General features: G+C 48.8%; 1 protein-coding gene across 4 annotated transcripts in view; it reads left to right on the plus strand.

The window, feature by feature from the left end:
- Window positions 1–20,315, plus strand: part of HCK (HCK proto-oncogene, Src family tyrosine kinase) — a 38,980-nt gene extending 18,665 nt beyond the window's left edge. For 2 of the 4 annotated variants that reach the window (XM_067707798.1, XM_067707799.1), the window contains exons 5-13: window positions 21–119; window positions 2,137–2,240; window positions 4,832–4,981; window positions 5,446–5,598; window positions 7,246–7,425; window positions 8,272–8,348; window positions 13,025–13,178; window positions 15,531–15,662; window positions 19,808–20,315. In XM_067707798.1, coding sequence (XP_067563899.1) covers window positions 21–119; window positions 2,137–2,240; window positions 4,832–4,981; window positions 5,446–5,598; window positions 7,246–7,425; window positions 8,272–8,348; window positions 13,025–13,178; window positions 15,531–15,662; window positions 19,808–20,010 — 1,252 coding nt within the window. In that variant the 3' untranslated portion in view covers window positions 20,011–20,315. Of the gene's footprint in view, window positions 1–20; window positions 120–2,136; window positions 2,241–4,831; window positions 4,982–5,445; window positions 5,599–7,245; window positions 7,426–8,271; window positions 8,349–13,024; window positions 13,179–15,148; window positions 15,407–15,530; window positions 15,663–19,807 lie in introns of those variants that run through there. The other 2 variants (XM_067707797.1, XM_067707800.1) reach the window with 2 other exon arrangements.
- The last annotated feature ends 215 nt before the right edge of the window (window positions 20,316–20,530 follow it).

A 20,530-nucleotide genomic window follows, 5' to 3' on the forward strand; every position in this document is an offset into this window, starting at 1 on the left:
TGCTTCCTCCTGTCCCTCAGATCTGGGGAGTGGTGGAGAGCACGATCCCTGGCTACCCGGAAAGAGGGCTACATCCCAAGCAACTACGTTGCCCGAGTCAACTCTCTGGAGACAGAAGAGTGAGTATTCTATTTCCCCGCCCTCCAGAAGGAAGCATGAACAGAGCCAGCCTTGCTCCTGCCTCAGGGCCTTTGCACTCACTGTCTCCCCTGCCTGGCACGCTCTTCCTAGGGCTCTTTGCCTGGCTGGCTCCTTCTCATCTTTCCAGTCTCAGAGAGGCCTTCCCGGTCTCAATCAGGTCCCCTCTGAGATTCTCTCTCTCTCATGGAAACCCATTTTACTTCCTTCTAGACACTTCTCACTAGCAAAAATGATCGTGTTTCCTTGGTTGTTCACGGGTTCGCTGTCTGCCTCCCGCACCTTGAGAACCACTGACCTAAATACCTATGTGAGTCTTACACTCCTGGGTTCTTGTGTCTGCATCAAGAAACTGCTCACAGAGGCTGCTTCTGGGGAGGGCAGCTGGGGCACTGGAATCAGCGTGGGATGAGATCTTATTTCCTCATCTGCCTTGAAATAGGCAATATTTTCAAATGTTTCAAAATGCAAATGGTGCAGAAGGACCTAGGATAAAGAGTGAAAAGTGTTCCTCCCACCCTATCCCCACCCAGCTACTTCCCTTCCAGAAGCAACCAGTTTCTTGTACGTCCTCCCAAATGCTTTATACTTGATTAAGAAAATACATATATCTCCCTCCATTTTACACAAGTGGCAGATTGAACGCACACTGTTCTACTCCTTTTGTTCAGCTCTTCCGTGCAGCACCTACAGTATCCTCCTTTTCACAGCTGCAGTGTCTGTCACGTAGATGCCCCACCATCCCCTGCCAGCGGTCACTTAAGCTGCTTCCAGTCTTGTGCTGCGGTGAATCTCCTTGCGTATATGTCACTTCCTCCTGTGCAAGATCGGTGGGATAACTTCCTAGGGATGGAATTGCCAGGGAGATAGCGGGATAAGTTCCTAGGGATGGAATTGCCAGGGAGATATCTCTTACTCTGTACCCTTTAACATTGCTTGAACATTTTACCATGGCATGAATTACTTTATCAAATGAGAGCAAAGAAGGCAAGTGGGGGGTGTAGAATGGTGACTAAGACCTTGGGCTCTGGAGTTAGACTGCCTGGCTTTGAATCCTGCCCCCACCACTTCCTAGCTCTATGACGCCAGGCAAGTTACTTGCTTTCTCTGTTCCTCAGTTTCCTCATCTATAAAGTGGGGATAATAAAGGCAATGATTCCACAGAGTTGTTGGGTGGGTAACAAGAACTTGAGGAATGTCAGCTGTCTGTCTCCCCAGTTGATAGCAGAGGAAACAGGAGTCCAGAGAGGGAAAACGACGTGATCAAAATCACACAGCAGATTTGTGGCAGGGTCAAGGCCAGCTGACCTCTGGTCTGAGGTTTTTCCATCACAGCCCATGAACTACTCCTCAGGGAACGGGTTTGTTTGCTGCTGCTTGAATTTTTCCACCCAAGATCCCAAACATCCAGGGAGTATGAAGAAAAGGTCCAAGGATATGGTCCCAAGTAGAAAATCATTTGAAATCTCACCTTTTATCTTAGAAACGCATGCCGACTTTATATTCACTCTGTATCCACAGAGGAGGATGAACTGTGGCAGTAACAGAGCTCAGCCCTCACTCACGTGGGCCTCCAAGACCCTGAAAAGATGGTCAAATGTTCTTGTGAAATTTGGAGAAGTAAGATTTTTGACCGCAGTTGGTTAAGACCGCTGTATTTTTCCACCCAATCTTTCTGTTCATCACCTTATCCCTCCCGTTGGGTGGTGCTGGAACGACCACGAGCATTTTGTATTTGTAACGCTGTGTTACTTTTCTTGAAGAAAGCTCCCCAAATTGCATAAGTTTCAGCCTCAGCAAACTGGATTCACCAGTTTGGTAAAATGTCTGTTTTAATGTTAAAATATTAAAAGAATGGTTGTTTTCCCCAAAAGAATCTGAGTAAAATTGATCCCGCAGGAAGCCTGGCCCTCAGAATCCTGGTGCCGGGCAAGAGCACTGAGAGCCCGCCAGGACTGTCCGCCACGGGTTCACACGCTGCACCCCCCTCCCCTCCAGGTGGTTCTTCAAGGGCATCAGCCGGAAGGATGCAGAGCGCCAACTCCTGGCCCCTGGCAATGTGCTGGGCTCCTTCATGATGCGGGACAGCGAGACCACCAAAGGTGATGCGGGCCCTCCCAGCCCTGTGTCCCTGCCCACCCACCCCTACCCCACGGGGAATGCCCCGGGGGATGGGGGCCTGAACAACTCACCAGCCCACCGCGGCTTCCAAGCTTCCTCCGGCCCTTTGCTCAAGCCTAGTTTGGGCCTTCTCAGCCCCCAGAGCTGCCGGCTTAGGCCAATGGAAGTAGGAGGCAGTGACCGCCCCTAAAAACAACATCCTGCTTGTATTCTTTTAAATATCCATCAAAATATATCTTGTCCCTAGACCTGACTCTTCCCTCTCTCCATACGAAAATGGGTGGCCTCCTCCCAAAGGAGGGCCTTCGCTAGGACCCTGCTTAAAATAGCTCCTTAGAGGTATTTGGAAGTTTTGATGTTGGAGGGCTGCTTCCTGAAATTTCTGTGCTGTGAGGGTGGCTTTGTGCCGGGTCATCGCACAGGAGGCAAGAGCAGTGCCCCAAAACAGTGCGTAACTCAAACTGACATCAACTGAGGCCAGTTTTCCCAAAGGAATGAATGTAAGTAGGAGTCTCGTGATTTCGGATTTCACACACAGAGTGGACCTTTACTACGGTGTTTAGTCTCAAGACTGCCTGGTTCAAAGAAATCAGTAAATTGCGTGAAGTGCGACCTCACAGTACCCTGGGCAGTTTTGGGGCCAACACTCGAAGGCATCTGTGTGACCTTCTACTCACTCCCTAGGTATCTGAACTGGGGAAGCCTGAATGTGGCTAGAACACCACTCAAAATCAGTGTTTTGGGTCAGTGAATATTTAGGCTTTATTTCCTCCCACCCAACAAGCCCCTTTTCAGCCCCCAGAGGAAAAGAAATGGACAAAAAGGTAAAGCCGTACACAGCCCTCGGCTTCTCTTCTCCCGCTGGGCCATCCTGCACACAGGGGCAGACCTACGGGGCAGGAAGGTGAGCTTGGGCCACTGTCACAGCCCTCAGAGGTGGGGGCATAGGCGGGTTCGCCGAGTTAATAAAACTTGCAGCACAAGTGCCCCAAATCCTATCCTGCCTCTTCTTGGATTCTGCTTCTCCCCACCCAGCATCGGCCAAACCAGCCTCACCTTGACTGGGCAGAGCGGCTAAGAGTGGGGGTCCCAGAGCCTGCTGCCTGGGTTTGACTCCCAGCTCTGCTACTTACAAGCTGTGTGACTGTGGGTGAGTTACTTCACCTCCCTGGACCTCAGTCTCCTCATCTATAAAATTGTGGTGATGAAGAACCTCTACCTTGTGGGGTTATTCATTCACTATAGTGAATAATATCATTTATCATAATACATATAACTATAATTCATTATAATGAATATTATTCCTATTCATTCATTTTTTCTTTCATTCATTTTTTATTCAGACAAGGTTCTTAGTGGCTAGCATGTATGATCAACTGTTATTCATGCAACAGTTTAAACCTCCCCCAAATCCTAAGACATGGTGCTACTGTGGTAGAGAAAACTGAGAGACAGAGAGGCTGATAACTTGCCCAAGGACACTCAGCTCACAAATGGCAGAACCATGGCCGTGGACTGAAAGACGTGTGTGTTTCTGGTCTATGTGATGCCATGTGTATTAGGTTCCTATTGCTGTTGTAACAAATTACCACAAGCTTAGTGGCTTAAAGCGAGATAAATTTATGATGTTACAGTTCTGGGGCTCAGAATTCTGAAATCAGTCTCACTGGGCTCAAGTTAAAGTGTCCGCAGGACTGGTCCCTTCTGGAGGCTTCACAAAAGAATCTGTTTCTTTGCCTTTTTCAGCTTCTAGAGGTCACCAGCATCCCTTGCCTCATAGCCCCTTTCTCACATCTCTCCAACCTCAACTTTCCATCTTCATATATCCTACTTTGACCTTCTTACTTCCTCTTATAAAGACCCTTGTGATTACACTGGGCCTACCTGGATAATCCAGGATGATTTCCCTATCTCCAGATCCTTAACTGAATCACATCTGTAAAACCCCTTTTACCATGTAAGGTAATCACAGGTGTCAGGGATTAGAACGCGGACATCTTGGGAGCTGTTACTCAGCCTGCCACAGCATTTAATGTTTACACTTACATTTCAATGTTTATACTGTAATAATTGAACTGGATATTTTTGTGTTTGTTTTATCTTTTTGCTTGTTTGTTTCTAAATAGCATTTCTACCAAACTGGTGTGGTATCTTGGCTTTTGTGATTGATAGATAGATAGATAGATAGATGATAGGAAGAAAAAGAGATAATAATGAAGATGATGACAGCCAACATTTAATGAGTGTTTACATCCTGAGTACAAGCATTACTTCTTTTAACCATCAGGCAATGGGATGGGGGTGAGGAGGTATGACCAATCCCATTTTACAGATGAGAAAACTGAGGCCCAGAGAAGTGACGCGGTCACTTGTCCAAGGTCTCACAGCTGGACATGGAGCAGCCTGAGAAGCACCCAGGAAGCCTGACTCCACAGCCCACTCCTACCCTGTACTCCACTGAGCAGGTGCCAGGACGGTGCCAGTAGTGGCCTTACAGAGTGTCAGGTTGCTGACACAAGGTGGCAGGCCTCCGAGAGTCCACTCCTGAGGGGTTTCTCTCTGGCCCACGCAGGGAGCTACTCTTTGTCCGTGCGAGACTACGACCCCCAGCACGGGGACACAGTGAAACATTATAAGATCCGGACGCTGGACAATGGGGGCTTCTACATCTCCCCCCGGAGCACCTTCGGCAGCCTGCAGGAGCTGGTGGCCCACTACAAGAGTGAGTCCTGGGGGTTCCCTGGCGATCCAGTGGTTAAGACTCCGCCCTTTTAATACACGGGGTGCAGGTTCAATCCCTGATCAGGAAACTAAGATCCCACATGCTGTGGGACACAGCCAAACAAACAAAAAAGAGTAAGTCCTACTGTGGCTGCCTTCCAACCGGGGGCCCAAGTGGGTGGGCCTGTCTCCCAGGAATCCTGGTCAAGTGTGCACTGCAGCCTCTGAGGCCTGATGATGCTTCCTCCCCAGACAAATAGTTGCTTCGGAGTCTCCTGAAGGCCTTTTGAGCAGGAGGACAGAGGTGACATCTCGTCATGCTCTGTTCTCTTGGGGATGTCCCTGATAGGGCGACCCTTTGGAACACGGGCCAGATACAGTGGACCAGGTGGGGCAGCCCCCAAGGGGAAGCCTGTGGCTGGCCTGGAGCTGGCTGCCCTCAGCTGATCAGGGATTCTATTCCAGAGGGGAGCGACGGACTCTGCCAGAAGCTGACAGTGCCCTGCATGTCCTCCAAACCCCAGAAGCCTTGGGAGAAAGATGCCTGGGAGATCCCCCGGGAGTCCCTCAGGCTGGAGAAGAAACTTGGAGCTGGGCAGTTTGGGGAAGTCTGGATGGGTAAGGACCCAGGGCCAGAGTGGGGAGGGGAAGGAGGGGAGAGGGAGGTCCTTGCTTTCAGGAACAGCCTGAGGCAAAGTGGGAATGCCACCCAGGGCAGAGGGGAGATTTGAATAATAACCATAAAGGAGCAATTCTTCAGGTCCTCTCTGATAGCAAACCAAATTGTCCTGCCATGCAAACACTGATTTGCCTTTGAGGCCAGGCCTGTTGGGGTCAAACACTTTCTTCTGGGAAGTAGGAGTCCTAGATGAGGAATCTGCTCCCTCATATGGAGCTGGGACAGTCTCTTAGTAGGGTGTTGACATAACCTGAACATCTCTTAGGATGATGAAAATTAAGAATGGGAAAGAATATAGGACTTCCCTGGTGGTCCAGTGGTTAAGACTCTGTGCTTCCAATGCAGGGGGTACGGGTTTCGATCCCCGGTTAGGGAACTAAGATCCCACATGCCATGCAGCATGGCAAAAAAAAAAAAAAGAAAGAAAGGGTAAGTATTACTGGAGATTTCCAGGTGAGTTCAGTGTTGGCAGCCGACGAACAAGCTGTTCTGAGCACCGGCCGTGTGCCCAGCGCCATGCTAGGGCATTGTGGAGCACCAAAAAGTCATATTCCACCCCTGCTGTCCTGCCTCTAATAACCTAAGAATAGCAAAGCCTGCTTTGCAGGACTGTGGGTTAGACACGATGCCTGGCCCAGTGCCTGGCGCCCCCCATTGTGTTTATACTCCACCACATTCCAAATGGGAGTGAAGACAACTTACAGATATGCAAACAATTCAGCCAGAAAAAAATAAGATTAAAATCCACCTATGTTAACTATATTTATTGAGAGCCTACTATGTGCCAGGCACTGAATAAGAGAATGTGGCAGAGAGAATATGGAGAGGAAGGTAAGACAGATTGGGCTGATGAGGTTGGAAAACAAAAAATATTATATGAGGCCTTAGACTCTTACTACAGGAAGACCTCAACTCTGGATTAGAGCTTCCTGGCAGCCAAGGCACACGTGGAAACACAAGCAACAACGAGATTTACAAGATCAACAAGATGAAGCAGGGAAGGAGTAGGGTGAGGTGAGGGAACAGCATGTGCAAAGTCCCTGTGGTGGGAAGGGGAGTTGGCTGCTTGGGGGACTGAAGGATACGCAGGCTGATTGGTGCACAAAAGGTAAGGAGGTGTTGGTGGATGATGAGGCGAGGTGGGCAAGGCCAGATCATGCAGGGCCTTATGGACCATGATGAAACTGGTATTTATTTTGAGAGCAGTGTTAAGATTAAATAAACCATTTTAAGCAAAGATAGTATGTGTATGAATGTCTGACAAAACAAAGGTAGGTGTGTGAGTGAGTGACATAATCTGAGTGATGTTTTAAGGTTATTCTTTAATCCCTGAAAGAGCCTTTGCAGATGAGGAAACCACAGTTCAAAGAGGTTGAGTGACTTGCCCAAGGGCACACAGCTAGGAAGTGGTAAACCGGCCCTTCAACCCACATCTGTCTAAGGCCAAAGCCCATGTCTCCCCTTCTCTCTCTAAGGGCTGAGATGGGCAGGGAAGGCGTCCTGGAGGAGGCAGGTCTGCACCCGGGTCTTCCAGAACTGTGGGCAGTGGGTCCTGACCACCTTTCCTGCTCCTTGTTCCACTCCAGCCACCTACAACAAGCACACCAAGGTGGCCGTGAAGACGATGAAGCCCGGGAGCATGTCTGTGGACGCGTTCCTGGCAGAAGCCAACCTGATGAAAACTCTGCAGCACGACAAGCTGGTGAAGCTGCATGCCGTGGTCACAGAGGAGCCCATCTACATCATCACAGAGTTCATGGCCAAAGGTGCCACATGCTGGGAGCTGGGGATGCAGGCTGTGGCTCCTCCGGGTCAATTGCAGAGTCAACGGTGACCCTGTCACGGTTCTTGCCTTCAAGATTTCCCCAGTCTGACCAGGAGCTCTTCTGACACGAGCTCACTGATCATCCTCATATCCACCTACCCCACCCTCCTGTTTGAGGGGGTGAAATCATGTTAGGGGGATGCCAGGAGAAGGGGAGCACATGGGCCCCTGGGAGAGCGGGTGGGGCCAGAATCCCTCTGGGTGATAAGAGGAGAGGCTTCTAGGGGTTCACTGTGAGCCCTAGAGCCTGGAGTGACTCCCTAAACCACCCCCCCACCCCCTACCATCAGCCACCTTCCCTAGCTGGACCAATGCTCCAGAAAAGAGAGTCAAAGCATTAAGACCTTTGTCAACCTTAAGAGTTGACAAAGCATCCGTTCCAGGCTGCCCCCACCCTGCCTACACACAATTCAGGACAGTCTCAGGGATCTTTTTTTAGACCACCATTTACCAATCATTTTCAATCCCTGCCCATTTCTCTATATACAGAAACATCTCACATGACCTCCATTTAGAGTGATTCAACATCTCAAAGCTTTTATCATTTTCTAAACACACAATTATGCCTGCCTTATAAAACCACGCCCCCAGTCATCCAGGCTCAGAAAGCCGTCTCAGTCAAGGGACCAGTCTGGCAATCACAAAGTCGTTTTCCAAACGCCCCAATTCTGTTTCTCAAACACTAGGAGCGGTAAATACTTTTATTTAGATCCATTACTAGGAAAGATCTTAAGCACACGCTGAAGTCCTGAGAGTAGTAAATGTTGCTTCACCCTCCCCGACACAGGCAGCCTGCTGGACTTCCTGAAGAGTGAAGAAGGCAGTAAGCAGCCGTTGCCAAGACTCATCGACTTCTCAGCCCAGGTGCGAGTCTAATGGGGAAGTCTGGGGAGGGCGACAGGAAGGCAATTATCTCTTCAACAAATGTTTATTGATCACATACTATAGTAGTAACAGTAATGATAGCTAACATTTATTGAGTGCTCAGGATTAAAGTATGCTTTTTCTATGTGCCTTCTATGTACTAACTCACGTAGTCCTCACATCAACCTTCTAGGGTGAGATTTTTGTTATCTATTCCTTTGTGATCAACCACTCCAAAGCTTAGTAGCCTGAAACAGCAACGTACTATTTCCCATGATTCTGTGGAGTTGACTGGGGTCGGCTGGGTGGTTTTTCTGCTCCACGTGGTGAAACCGAGGTTCCTCTTGTGGATGCATTCTTCTGAGAGCTTGCCTGGGGCTAGAATGTCCGAGACGGTGGCTCATCCTCCAAGTCTCTCTCCAGTGGCCCCACGTCACTCAATAGGCCAAGCAGAGCTCCTTTACATCCTGGCAGCGAGGTTCCAAGAGGGAATCTTCTAAGGGACCAAGCCGTAAATGAGCAAGCTCTGCTTGCATCACGCTTACTAACGTCCCCGTGGCCAAAGCAAGTCACATGCCCAGCCCTCAGTCAGTGTGGGAAGGACTACACCATGAGTCCCAGGAGGCATGGTTCACTGGAAGCCGCTGATGTAATAGTCCGGCCACAGATAGGTAATTGTCACTCCATTTTACAGCACAGGAAATTGAGGCACAGAGATGAAGTGAAGTACCGATGAGGAAACTAAGGCCCAGTGAGGTGGAGTAGCTTGTCTAAATTACTATGTTACTTTTAGGGGATACAGCAGTGAACAAAATGGAAAGTATTGCTGTCCTCCCAGGGTTTACACTTACGAAACAACTGAATCTCTTAGAGAGCCAGGACCCAAGTGGTCCTGGCTCAGTGCCAAAAGAATGCAGTATCCAGCAAAATTTAAAATGTCTGTAAATCACACAAACGCTTCTTAAACCCCATTTTCTTTCTCATCTTCCCTTCACTTTCTACAGCTCTTCTCACCCCCAGCCTGAGTGCTTTTTACTTCTAGCCTCTCATTCTGTCCTATCTGTGGGAAAACAGGGGAGGAAAAGTCTGCTATGGGAGTACACGGCCGGAGCACTTAGCCCAGTCCAGGAGCAATCTGAGAAGGCTTCTCAGAGGAAGCGGTCTCTAGGCTGAGCCCTGAAGGATGAGTAGAAGTTAGGCAGATGAAGAGGAGAGGGAAGGGTATTCTAGGCAGAAGAAGCAGCCTGTGCCAAAGCCCAAAGGGCAAAACAGGAGCTCAGCCTGGTCAGTTGGAGGCTGGGCCTGGCAAAAATGAAGGGGGTGTGGCTCGCAGCCTGGAAGGTGTTAAGGGAGACGGGGGCGCCTGGGCCTAGGGCTGGGCCTTCTGGAGATGCCTGAGGCAGAGTTCACTTGAGTAGGCAAATCCTGGGGGGGTGGGCAGAGGTATAATAAAAGAGTTTACCTTTCAGAGCCTGGAATGCCAGAGGCCTATGGAAATCAAGACCTGGCATTTTCCCTTCAGTGGGCGCTGCCCCGGGGAAACAATAGTCTGGCCTGTTACTAAATTATAACCATCAAACTGGCAGAAACCTTGCCGGGTGGAGGTTCACGGACTGGGGCAAGAACCACTCTCCTCATGGCACAGACAGGAAAATAGAAACCACAGGAGGGAAAGAGGTTCCAGGCCCTTGTGCATCAAGGAGCAGAGGTACCCCCAGAGCCCAGGGACGGGAAGGAGTCAACCTGGTGGCCTGATCTTCACTTCCAGTCTAGAGAGGCAGGTGGGCGCAGTCAGTGGAGGCTGCCCAGCCCTGTCACCAACTGGCTGTGGAGCCTGAGATCCACTCTGGGTCTTGGTCTCTCTATTTGTCAAGTGAGGGAATTGGACCATCTCTGTGGTTTTCAAGTTTGAAAGCTTTTTCTTTTTTTTTTTTTTAAGCCATAACTCGGTTAGTCAAATGAATCTTATAGAGCAGCTGAATACTTTAAAATAGATCAAAACAGAGCTGCTCTGATTGAAGCAGGTGGCCTTTATTTTCTCCCTCCAACCCCAAGATGACCTTGAGGTATCAATTGGGTTCAGTTTGAAGAGCCCTGAGCTGGGATATCCCTACAGGCCCTTCCAGCTGGTTCTGTGATTCCCTGATACTCTGAGAAGCAAACCCAGTAATAACGCCTGACATCATGGCAGCCCACTTGGTGGGCATGAAATCTCACCACCTCATTAACCCCCAATTCGTAGACCAACCCTGAACCCAGTCAACCTATCCACTATTTGTTCAGTTGACAAACCCTGGAGAAGAACCACTATATGCACATGGGCTTAGAAATCACGTAGAGTTTTGCTATTGACCCCAGCTCTGCCTGTGTAGCTTTGAGCAAATTGCTTAACCTTTCTGAGGGCCACTTTCCTCAACAGGGACCATTATAGCCACTGTTGAAGTGAATAATTATATGCCAGACTCTGTTCTAAGCCCTGATGTAGACTTAGAGTATTAATCCTCACACGACCCCTTGGAAGAAGGTTCTATTGTCCCCATTTTACAGAGAAGAAAAGTGAGGCACAGAGGGTTAAAATAGTTTGCTTGGAGGTCACAGAGATATGGGGCTCAAATTGAGCTGGTCCAACCCCAGAGTCACCTAAGCATTCTCATCTGCTGTCTCCTGAGTGGGGTTAGTCCCACCTGCCCCACTGAGCTCATGTGCTCATGTGCAAATCCATAACATGAGAGTCTGTCCCTGGGTACTGAAAAATGGTAACGACCAGCATTAGTGCCTGCTCTGTGCCAAACATTCAGGTAGAGTAATGGACACAGGGCTGCCACAGCAGGGCTGTCAGATTTCCAGTCCTGGTCTCCACTTGGGCCAGTTAAGTATTTCTCTAGGATTCAGTTTTCTCACCTGTAAAATAGTGCTGATATCAATAGTACCTCCCCCAAAGCAGAGAGTAAATGCTATTTAAGTTTGTTAAGTATTATCTTATGATTAATGAATAAGCTACAACATCCGCCGTTAATGTTACAGCTGTTGTTAACTGTTTGGTCGAGGAACTCCTTATAAATTTTCCACACCCCCTGGTCAAGACTCCGCCTTACCACAAACAAAATCAGAAAGTCTCACGTCTTTGTTGGAAAGACTGGAGCCTCAGACCTCAGTTCCAATGGCCACAGGTGCTCCCTGCTGGCCATTTTCCACAAGTGCACCATCCACTTGCCTCAGACTTTGAACAGGCTTGTGTCTCGGTTTGGTCTGGTCAGAAGTCCCACCTCCCCAAATAATCTCACCAGATTGCACCCAGCTGCAGTTCTCCAGAGCACTGGGGTTCTGAGTAACTAGAGGCAGCTTGGGGTATGGGGAGTGGAAATCCACAGACAGGTTTGAATCAGAATCTCCCTGGTGGTGTGATCTAGAAAATGTGTCCCTCCCCTGTACAACAGAAATGGTGATAATGCCTGCCTCAAGGACATTGAAGGCCAGTTTATGAACTATAAATGCTATTTTCTGAGTTTCTGAGGGTTAGTCATAAGCCTGTTTCTGAGGGTTAATGCACAAACCCTTGTAAGTGGAAAACGTCTCTAAGGAAAAATCCCACATCTTTCTGTCAGGCTTCCAAGGTCCCATTGTGAATAAGAATCCTCCACACAAGGTTGGGATTGACATATATACATTAATATGTATAAAATGGATAACTAATAAGAACCTTCTGTATAAAAAATAAATAAAATAAAATTCAAAACAAAAAAAAGAATCCTCCACACAGTCCATTATGCACTCAGCAGCCATGATGACATTAAAATATATATCAGACCATGTCACTCTCCTGCTCTAAGACTTCTTTCTTCCCTTTATGCTTAGACTACAACCCAACTGCCTCTCCTAACCTACAAGGTTCTTCCCAATCAGCAGCCTCCCTAACAACCTCAACTCCCCCAACTTCCCCTCTGGCAACTTCTGCTCAGCCACCTGTTCTATGAATACCCAAGCTCACTCCTACTTCCGGACCTTTGCTCATGGTGATGCTCTTATTTGACACATTTTTATCATCACTCAGATCTTTCCTAAAGTTTCACCTCATCAAAGCAGCCTTCCCTGACCATCTAATCCAAAACAGCCCTCTACACTTCGTGTCCTATTACCTGCTTCATCCTTTCTTTATGGTACTTATTACCACCTGCAGGGACCTTGCCTGGCTCCCCACCTGTTCAAGCAATATGTCTGGCACCCATGAGACACTCAGTAGATATTTGTTGAATGAATAAAGGAATTTTCCCTACCCAGGCTTCGGGGTGAAGGAGGCATAAGAGATACAGCAGAATGTTATGTGAGCCTAGGTTGTTCCCAGAAGTGGGGTTGAGGATGAAAGCCCGTCGAAGTATATTGGTTTGTGTGTGTGTAGGTCCCTGGAGAAATAACACTTTTTCCTCAAAGCGTTCTTGGGAGGTCTTGGAGCTCTAGAGAAGCCCCAAACTGGCCCAGGCCCTGAGGATCCCCCCAGTCTGGCTGGGTAGACAGAGAAATGCCAACCTGAGCCCAGGACCCTCCCACAAAAAAAGAGGGAGCTGGCGCACGTATTTTCCAGCCTTCTCACACTTGGACATTTCTCTTCTGCTTTTGGATGAGACCCATCTTGGGCTGGGCCAGATCCGAGGGTAAGCGTGTCTCTCTTTTGGGTGGAGATTGCAGAAGGCATGGCCTTCATCGAGCAGAGGAACTACATCCACCGAGACCTCCGAGCCGCCAACATCTTGGTGTCTGCGTCCCTGGTGTGCAAGATTGCTGACTTCGGCCTGGCGCGGATCATAGAGGACAACGAGTACACAGCTCGGGAAGGTAGGGGATGCTGCCGAGGGCCCCGTGAAGCCCACTCGGGTGGGTCGTGACTGTTGAGAGTTAAGACCCGTGAAAGTGATTGGTGAAAATGCAAAGGTCTGTCCCAGTATCAGCTGTGAGTTATTAAGCTGGACGGACTCCTGGACATAGTGTCTTGGTCTGCAGAGTCTCCCCCAGTGACTGTGATCAGTTGTAGATTGGGTTAGTCAAGTCATGTTGAAATTAAGGGTAAGAGCAACGTTATGTGTAGTCGACAAAAATTGGGAAGCATCTGGGCTTCCCTGGTGGCGCAGTGGTTGAGAATCCGCCTGCCGATGCAGGGGACGCAGGTTCGTGCCCCAGTCCGGGAAGATCCCACATGCCGCGGAGCAGCTGGGCCCGTGAGCCATGGCCGCTGAGCCTGCGCGTCCGGAGCCTGTGCTCCGCAACGGGAGAGGCCACAACAGTGAGAGGCCCGCGTACCGCAAAAAAAAAAAAACAAAAAAAAACTGGGAAGCATCTAAATGTCCACAAATAGTAGAATGATCTTTAAATTGGGGTCTATTCACAGAATATGATATTATGGAACGATGAGAACTTACGAACCAGTGACACATGCAAAGAAGTAGATGACTATCACGGCATAATATCGAAATAAAAGAAATCAGACAAAAAAGTAGATGCTGGATAGTTGCATCTATATAAAATTCAGAAACAGGCAAACACATATGTGAAGGTTGACAGCAGCAATATTCTTAAGAGCCCAAAAGTGGAAGCAACCCAAATGTCCATCAACTGATACACAAAATGGGATATAGACATACAATGGAATATCATTTGGCCATAAGAAAAGGCACGAAGTACTAATATACCCTAAACATGGATAAACTTTGAAAACATCATGTTAAGTGAAAGAAGCCAGGCACGAAGACCTATATTATATGATTCCATTTATATGAAATGCCCAGAACAAGCAAATCTACAGACAGAAAGTAGATTAACTCCAGCCTAGGGCTGGTGTGGGGACCTGGCAAGAAATGAGTAGTGACTGCTGTGGTTTTGGGGGGTATGATGAAAATATTTTAAAACACAACTTTGTGAATATACTAAGAACCATTGTACTGTATACTTTAGGTGGGTGAATTATATGGTCTGTGAATGTATCTCAAACAAAAAAAACAGGCAAAACTCATTTATGATGTTAGAGATCAGAGTAATAGCTACCTGGATTGGGGGGGGGTATTGACAGAGAGGGGGCCGGAGGGAACACTTCTGAGAAAGTGTTCTATATCTTGATCTGAGTGGTGATTACAAAGGGATATACATATATAAAATGCATCAAGTTGTGTATGAAAGATTTGTACATTCTATTTCATGTTTATTATGACACAATTAAAAGAATCTAAACTTAGGGCAACCACTAAAAGAATAGAGTGTAGGGCTTCCCTGGTGGCACAGTGGTTGAGAGTCCACCTGCTGATGCAGGGGACACGGGTTCGTGCCCTGGTCCGGGACAATCGCACGTGCCGTGGAGCAGCTGGGCCTGTGAGCCATGGCCGCTGAGCCTGTGTGTCCGGAGCCTGTGCTCTGCAACGGGAGAGGCCACAACAGTGAGAGGCCCACATACCACAAAAAAAAAAAAAGAATAGAGTGTATAATTTCTAAACCAAGAGAGGATAAGCAGGAATAAAAAAAACTCTCTCAATCCCAAGGAAGGAAGGGATTGGGGAAAAACAGAAAAAACATAGAGCATTTTCAGAACTTGACTATGTACTAAATCATAAAGCAGGTCTCAACAAACTCCAAAGAACATGTATCCTTTACACCACATTCCCCAACCACAGTGGAATTATGATAGAAATCACTCACCAAAGGTTAACTAAACCCATCCCAGACCAGAGGCAAGGAGGGGAGGACTAGAAGGGGAGACACCCAGTGACGGGGGAAACCTCAGAGGCCAAGAGCCAAAATCTTCCCTTTCCCCATTGCAGGGGGTTAGGGGGCGGAGGCATCAGATGTGACCTGGTCTCAAAGTCCCTTGAAGTTCTGCTGTCCCCAAAGATCCTGTGACCTCTAGGACTCCACTCTTCAGGAGTTGCAGTTCACCAGGACATCAGCTGAATCAATGAGGTGGCCCCAGAGAGTGAGTTCCCAGACACATCCCAGGCACCTCGGCCCACTCCTCCCCACTTTAGCCATCTGTCCTCAGGATGGATGTTCCTTGCTTCCACGGAGGCCAGATTGAGGGAAGTCACAGTTCTGCAGGGGGCAGACGTTGGCAGCTGTACCGCTGTCCTGTTCCCTTGCATTAGCAGAGACCCAGCCCTGACTGCTCCCCAGACTCAGCCTGACTCTGCTCTGTCCAAACCACAGGGGCCAAGTTCCCCATCAAGTGGACAGCTCCTGAAGCCATCAACTTTGGCTCCTTCACCATCAAGTCAGACGTCTGGTCCTTTGGTATCCTGCTGATGGAGATCGTCACCTACGGCCGGATCCCTTACCCAGGTAGGAGAGAGAACATCAGCTTGGGGCTGCTTCCAGGGCCCAGCCTGGCTCTCTTCTCTTATCAATGCGGCCATTCGGACCGAGTTTTTGTTTGTTTGTTTGTTATTTTGTTTATTTATTGTTATCAATTTTTTTTTTTTTTTGGCTGCATCGGGTCTTCTTTGAGGCACGTGGGATCATTCATTGCAGTGTGCGAGCTCTTCGTTGTGGTGCGCGGGCTTCTCTCTAATTGTGGCTTGCGGGTTTTCCCTCTCTAGTTGTGACACGCGGGCTCCAGAGCGCGTGGGCTCTGTAGTTTGCGGCACGGGGGCTCTCTAGTTGAGGCACATGAGCTCAGTAGTTGTGGCACACAGGCTTAGTTGCCCCACTGCATGTGAGATCTTAGTTCCCTGACCAGGTATCAAACCCACGTCCCCTCCCTTGGAAGGTAGATTCTTTACCACTGGACCACCAGGGAAGTCCCGATTTTTATCAATATTTTTACTGAAGTATAGTTGATTTGCAATGTGTTAATTTCTGCTGTACAGCAAAGTGATTCAGTTATATACATTCTTTTTTTTAATATTCTTTTCCATTATGTTTTATCATAGGATATTGAATATAGTTCTCTGTGCTGTACAGTAGAACCTTGTTGTTTATCCATTCTATATATAAAAGCGTCCATCTGCTAACCCCAACCTCCCACTCCATCCCTCCCCCAACCCCTTCCCCCCTGGCAACCACCAGTCTGTTCTCTATGTCGGACTGAGTTCCTGGCCCTCACCCCCAACTTCCCCTCGCCTGCCCCATCTCAGTTAAAGCCTCCATTATCCATCCAGTTTCTTAAGCCTGAAATCTGGGAGCCTGCTTGGCCCTTCCTCTTCTCTCATCCGTTTCCACATCCAAGAAGTCACAGGGTTCTGGCCATTTGACTCCAAAACACCCCAAGTCGGCCCACTTCTAACTCCACAGCCTCCACCAACACCAGGCCAACATCCTCCCTCACCTCGCTGGTGCAGTGGCCTCCTAATCAGTCTCCCATCTCTCTAACAGGCCTTTCTCCACCTGAGACCAGAGGGATTTTTCTAAAACTGTGAACCAGATCTTTTCCCTTCTCCACCTCTAACTTTTTAATGGCCTCCCAGCATAATTAGGACAGAATCCCAACTCCTAATTGTGGCCTGCAGGTCCTTCATGATCCAGCCCCTGCCTACTTCTCCCGCTTCATTTCATGCTGTACCCCACAGCCCAGTCATCTAAAGCAGCAACCTTTTTGGCACCAGGGACTGGTTTCACGGAAGACAGTTCTCCCACGGATGGAGGTGGGAGGGTGTTTCAGGCGGTAACGCGAGGGATGGGGAGCGATGGGGGACAGCAGATGAAGCTTCGCCTGCTCACCCGCCGCTCACCTCCTGCTGTGCGGCCCAGTTCCTGTACTGGTCCACGCCCCGGTGGTTGGCGACCTCTGATCTAAAGTACCATACATGTCCCTGTGATTCTCATTCACAATACCCTATACTGTTTCATTCACAGCATTCATCACCACTGATAACTATATATTCATTTGATATTTTCTCCATCAGACTCTGAGCTCTGTGAGGCCAGAAATCATTTCTGTATTCCTCACTGGTGCATCTGCACTGCCTACATTTGTGCTTGGCTCATAATGGGTGTCTAGTAACTATTCGTCAAATGGATGAATTTATCCCCATGCCTATGGGCAGCACCCTACACTGAGTAGACCATAGGGTATACAAAGATATACCCGACATGTAGATTGCCGGGGACTCAGTAAATAAAGTTGTTCGCTGTTCCTTTTCAGTTGGGATGTATCCTAGGGTATCTGTAGCCAGAACACTGGGGAGAAGAGGCAAGGTGGATATAAAGAGTCCCTGACTTTTTTTTTTTTTTTTTCACGGTACGCGGGCCTCTCACTGCTGTGGCCTCTCCCGTTGCGGAGCACAGGCTCCGGACGCGCAGGCTCAGCGGCCATGGCTCACGGGCCCAGCTGCTCCGCGGCACGTGGGATCTTCCCGGACCGGGGCATGAACCCGTGTCCCCTGCATCGGCAGGCGGACTCTCAACCACTGCGCCACCAGGGAAGCCCGTGTAATAGTAAATAGTTCTGAGTTTTAATCCTGTCCCCATCAACTATTACACTTTGGGAAATCCACTTGACTTCTACCCTAGTTCTTCATCTGTAAAAATTATAGGTAATGATGTCAACTACCTTGCAGAAGTGGTTTTGAAGATTAGAAATAAAAGGTGTAGACACTTGGTTCACTCATCAGTATTTATCAAATTCCTACTGTGTGTTAGGCATGAAGAAGGATACAGCGCATGAAGGATACAGTAAGAGACAAGGTCCCTGCTCAGCAGGAGCTCACGTTCTAGCCTGGAGGAACACACACTAAACAGACACACACTCTCAGTGGAGATCACTGCAGAGAAGAAAATGAAGCAGGGGCTCGGGAGAGGGGGTGACATGGGCCTCCTGCGGACAGGGAGCACTGTCAGAGCAGGTCATATTTGAGCGGAAAGCCAGCCGAGTGAAGATCTGGGGGAAGGATTCCAGGTAGAAGGTACTGCCAGCTCTTAGGGCCTGCGGTGTGCCTGAAGAATAGCAAGGAAGCCAGGTAGCTGGAGACAAGGAATGAGAGCAGACGGTACATGAGGGGGTTGGCAGGGGCCCAGTCAGGCAGGATCCGTAGTCATGGTGAAGCTTATAGGTGTTAGTCTAAGTGTACAGAAGCTATTGGAGGATTCTAGGCAGGGAAGTGGCATCATCTGATTTCCACATTTAAGCGATGCTTTGGTTTAGTGTGGAGAGTGCATCGGGGCTGGGGAGATGGTGGGAGCTGCAGCAACGGCACAGGCAGTGGTGACAGTCGTAACAGATATAAGTTGATGAGTTGGTGCTGTGTTTTATAAGAAGAAAGGGTGTGACTTACTGATGTGGAAGGTGAGGGAGAGAGAAGAATCAAGGATGAGTCTCCTTGTTTTGATTGAGCAACTGGGTGCATGATGGTCTGGGAATAGAAATTCAAGAATTCCATTTCAGCCCTGTTAAATTTGAGGTGACTTGTAGACATCTAAGTAAAGATGTTCAAGGAAGCACTTGGATCTATGAATATGTTTGGTGTTCAAGACTGGTAATATAAAATTGGGGATCATAGATGTTTAAAGTGTTGTTCTTGAGGATAACTAACATAAACTTTAATTGAACAAAGAAATGTTCCCAGGGCTTCACTGGTGGCACAGTGGTTGAGAATCTGCCTGCTAATGCAGGGGACACGGGTTCGAGCCCTTGTCTGGGAGGATCCCACATGCTGTGGAGCAACTGGGCCCGTGAGCCACAACTACTGAGCCTGCGCGTCTGGAGCCTGTGCTGCGCAACAAGAGAGGCCACGATAGTGAGAGGCCTGTGCACTGCGATGAAGAGTGGCCCCCACTTGCCACAACTAGAGAAAGCCCTCGCACAGAAACGAAGACCCAACACAGCAAAAATAAATTAATTAATTAATAAACTCCTACCCCCAACATCTTCTAAAAAAAAAAAAAGAAATGTTCCCACTCATAGGGTGACACTGAGTCTAGCTACCTGTTTTAACTTGAGGGTACACCAATAAAAACCAGGCAATGGGTTATGGAATGCTGTATCCATTAGGATGCATTAGGCTGCAAGTAACAAATTATCAGGCTAAGAGTGGTGGAAAAAATAGGTAAGTTATTTTTCCCCAGAGCAAGGAATCTGGCACTGGTGACTGGTCAGTTCAGTTGCTCAAATGCTCTCAGGACTCTGGGTTGGTTCCTCTGTGACTGTCTTCCCCATGTGGTCAGATGGCTGCTGCAGCTCCAAAGATCACATTGTGTCAGTATCCAAAGGAAGCAGGAAGGGTGTGTCCTCCAAAGCCTCTTTTCTCATAAGGGAGAAAAACCTTGCCTGAAAGTTTCCTGGGAGTCTCCCCATCAGCTCCATTGGCCCAAACTGTGCACCAGGCCCCTGCCCTCGCTGCAGGGGTGGCTGGAGAAGGGATACCTGGCTTTCACAGTGGGAGGAGCTCAGTTCCCATGGGGAGGTGGGGAGTGATGGTTATTGGGGAGGCAACGGTGTCTGCCACCCCAACCCCAATCCCTCCCTTTTCAATTCCATGGCTCCTTCTCAGGGATGTCAAACCCCGAGGTGATCCGGGCACTGGAGCGGGGGTACCGGATGCCTCGACCAGAGCACTGCCCCGAGGAGCTCTACAACATCATGACTCGCTGCTGGAAGAACCACCCCGAGGAACGGCCCACCTTTGAATACATCCAGAGTGTGCTGGATGACTTCTACACGGCCACCGAGGGCCAGTACCAACAGCAGCCATGACGGGGGGCGGCCAGGCAGGGCCAGGCACTGAGGCCATGCCTGCGCAGGGGCTCCAGCACCATCTGCCCAGCACCCGCTCACCTTTCCCACTCCCAGACACCCACCCTCTCTCCAGCCACAATTCCTCATCTGTCAAGTGGGTGGGTTGGACCGGACAATCTCTTTTTGACTCTAGCAACCCACAATCTGCCAATCTCAGGACACCCCCAGTTGATATTTCTATTGCCTGGGACAGCTGGATTCCAGTTACAGCTGTGGTTTGGATGGAGAACTTTAAAAATAATGAAATAAATATTTAAATAAAAGATCTGAATGCTAAAGGTTTTACTAACAGGTTGACTTGTCTTGTCCTGCCAATTTCTGAACATTTGCCTTTTGCTGGATGTCAAGTCAAAGGGGGAAGGACTGGCAAAGAGAAGTGGGGTTCAGTGCTCACAGTTTTCTAACTGCCCCCAAATACTTGCTAGCTGTGTTAGTTTCCTATGGCTTCTGTAACAAATTAGCACAAACTTGATGGCTT

Source organism: Pseudorca crassidens, chromosome 15 (genome assembly GCF_039906515.1).
Source record: "Pseudorca crassidens isolate mPseCra1 chromosome 15, mPseCra1.hap1, whole genome shotgun sequence".
In the NCBI taxonomy this organism is placed as follows: domain Eukaryota; kingdom Metazoa; phylum Chordata; class Mammalia; order Artiodactyla; family Delphinidae; genus Pseudorca; species Pseudorca crassidens.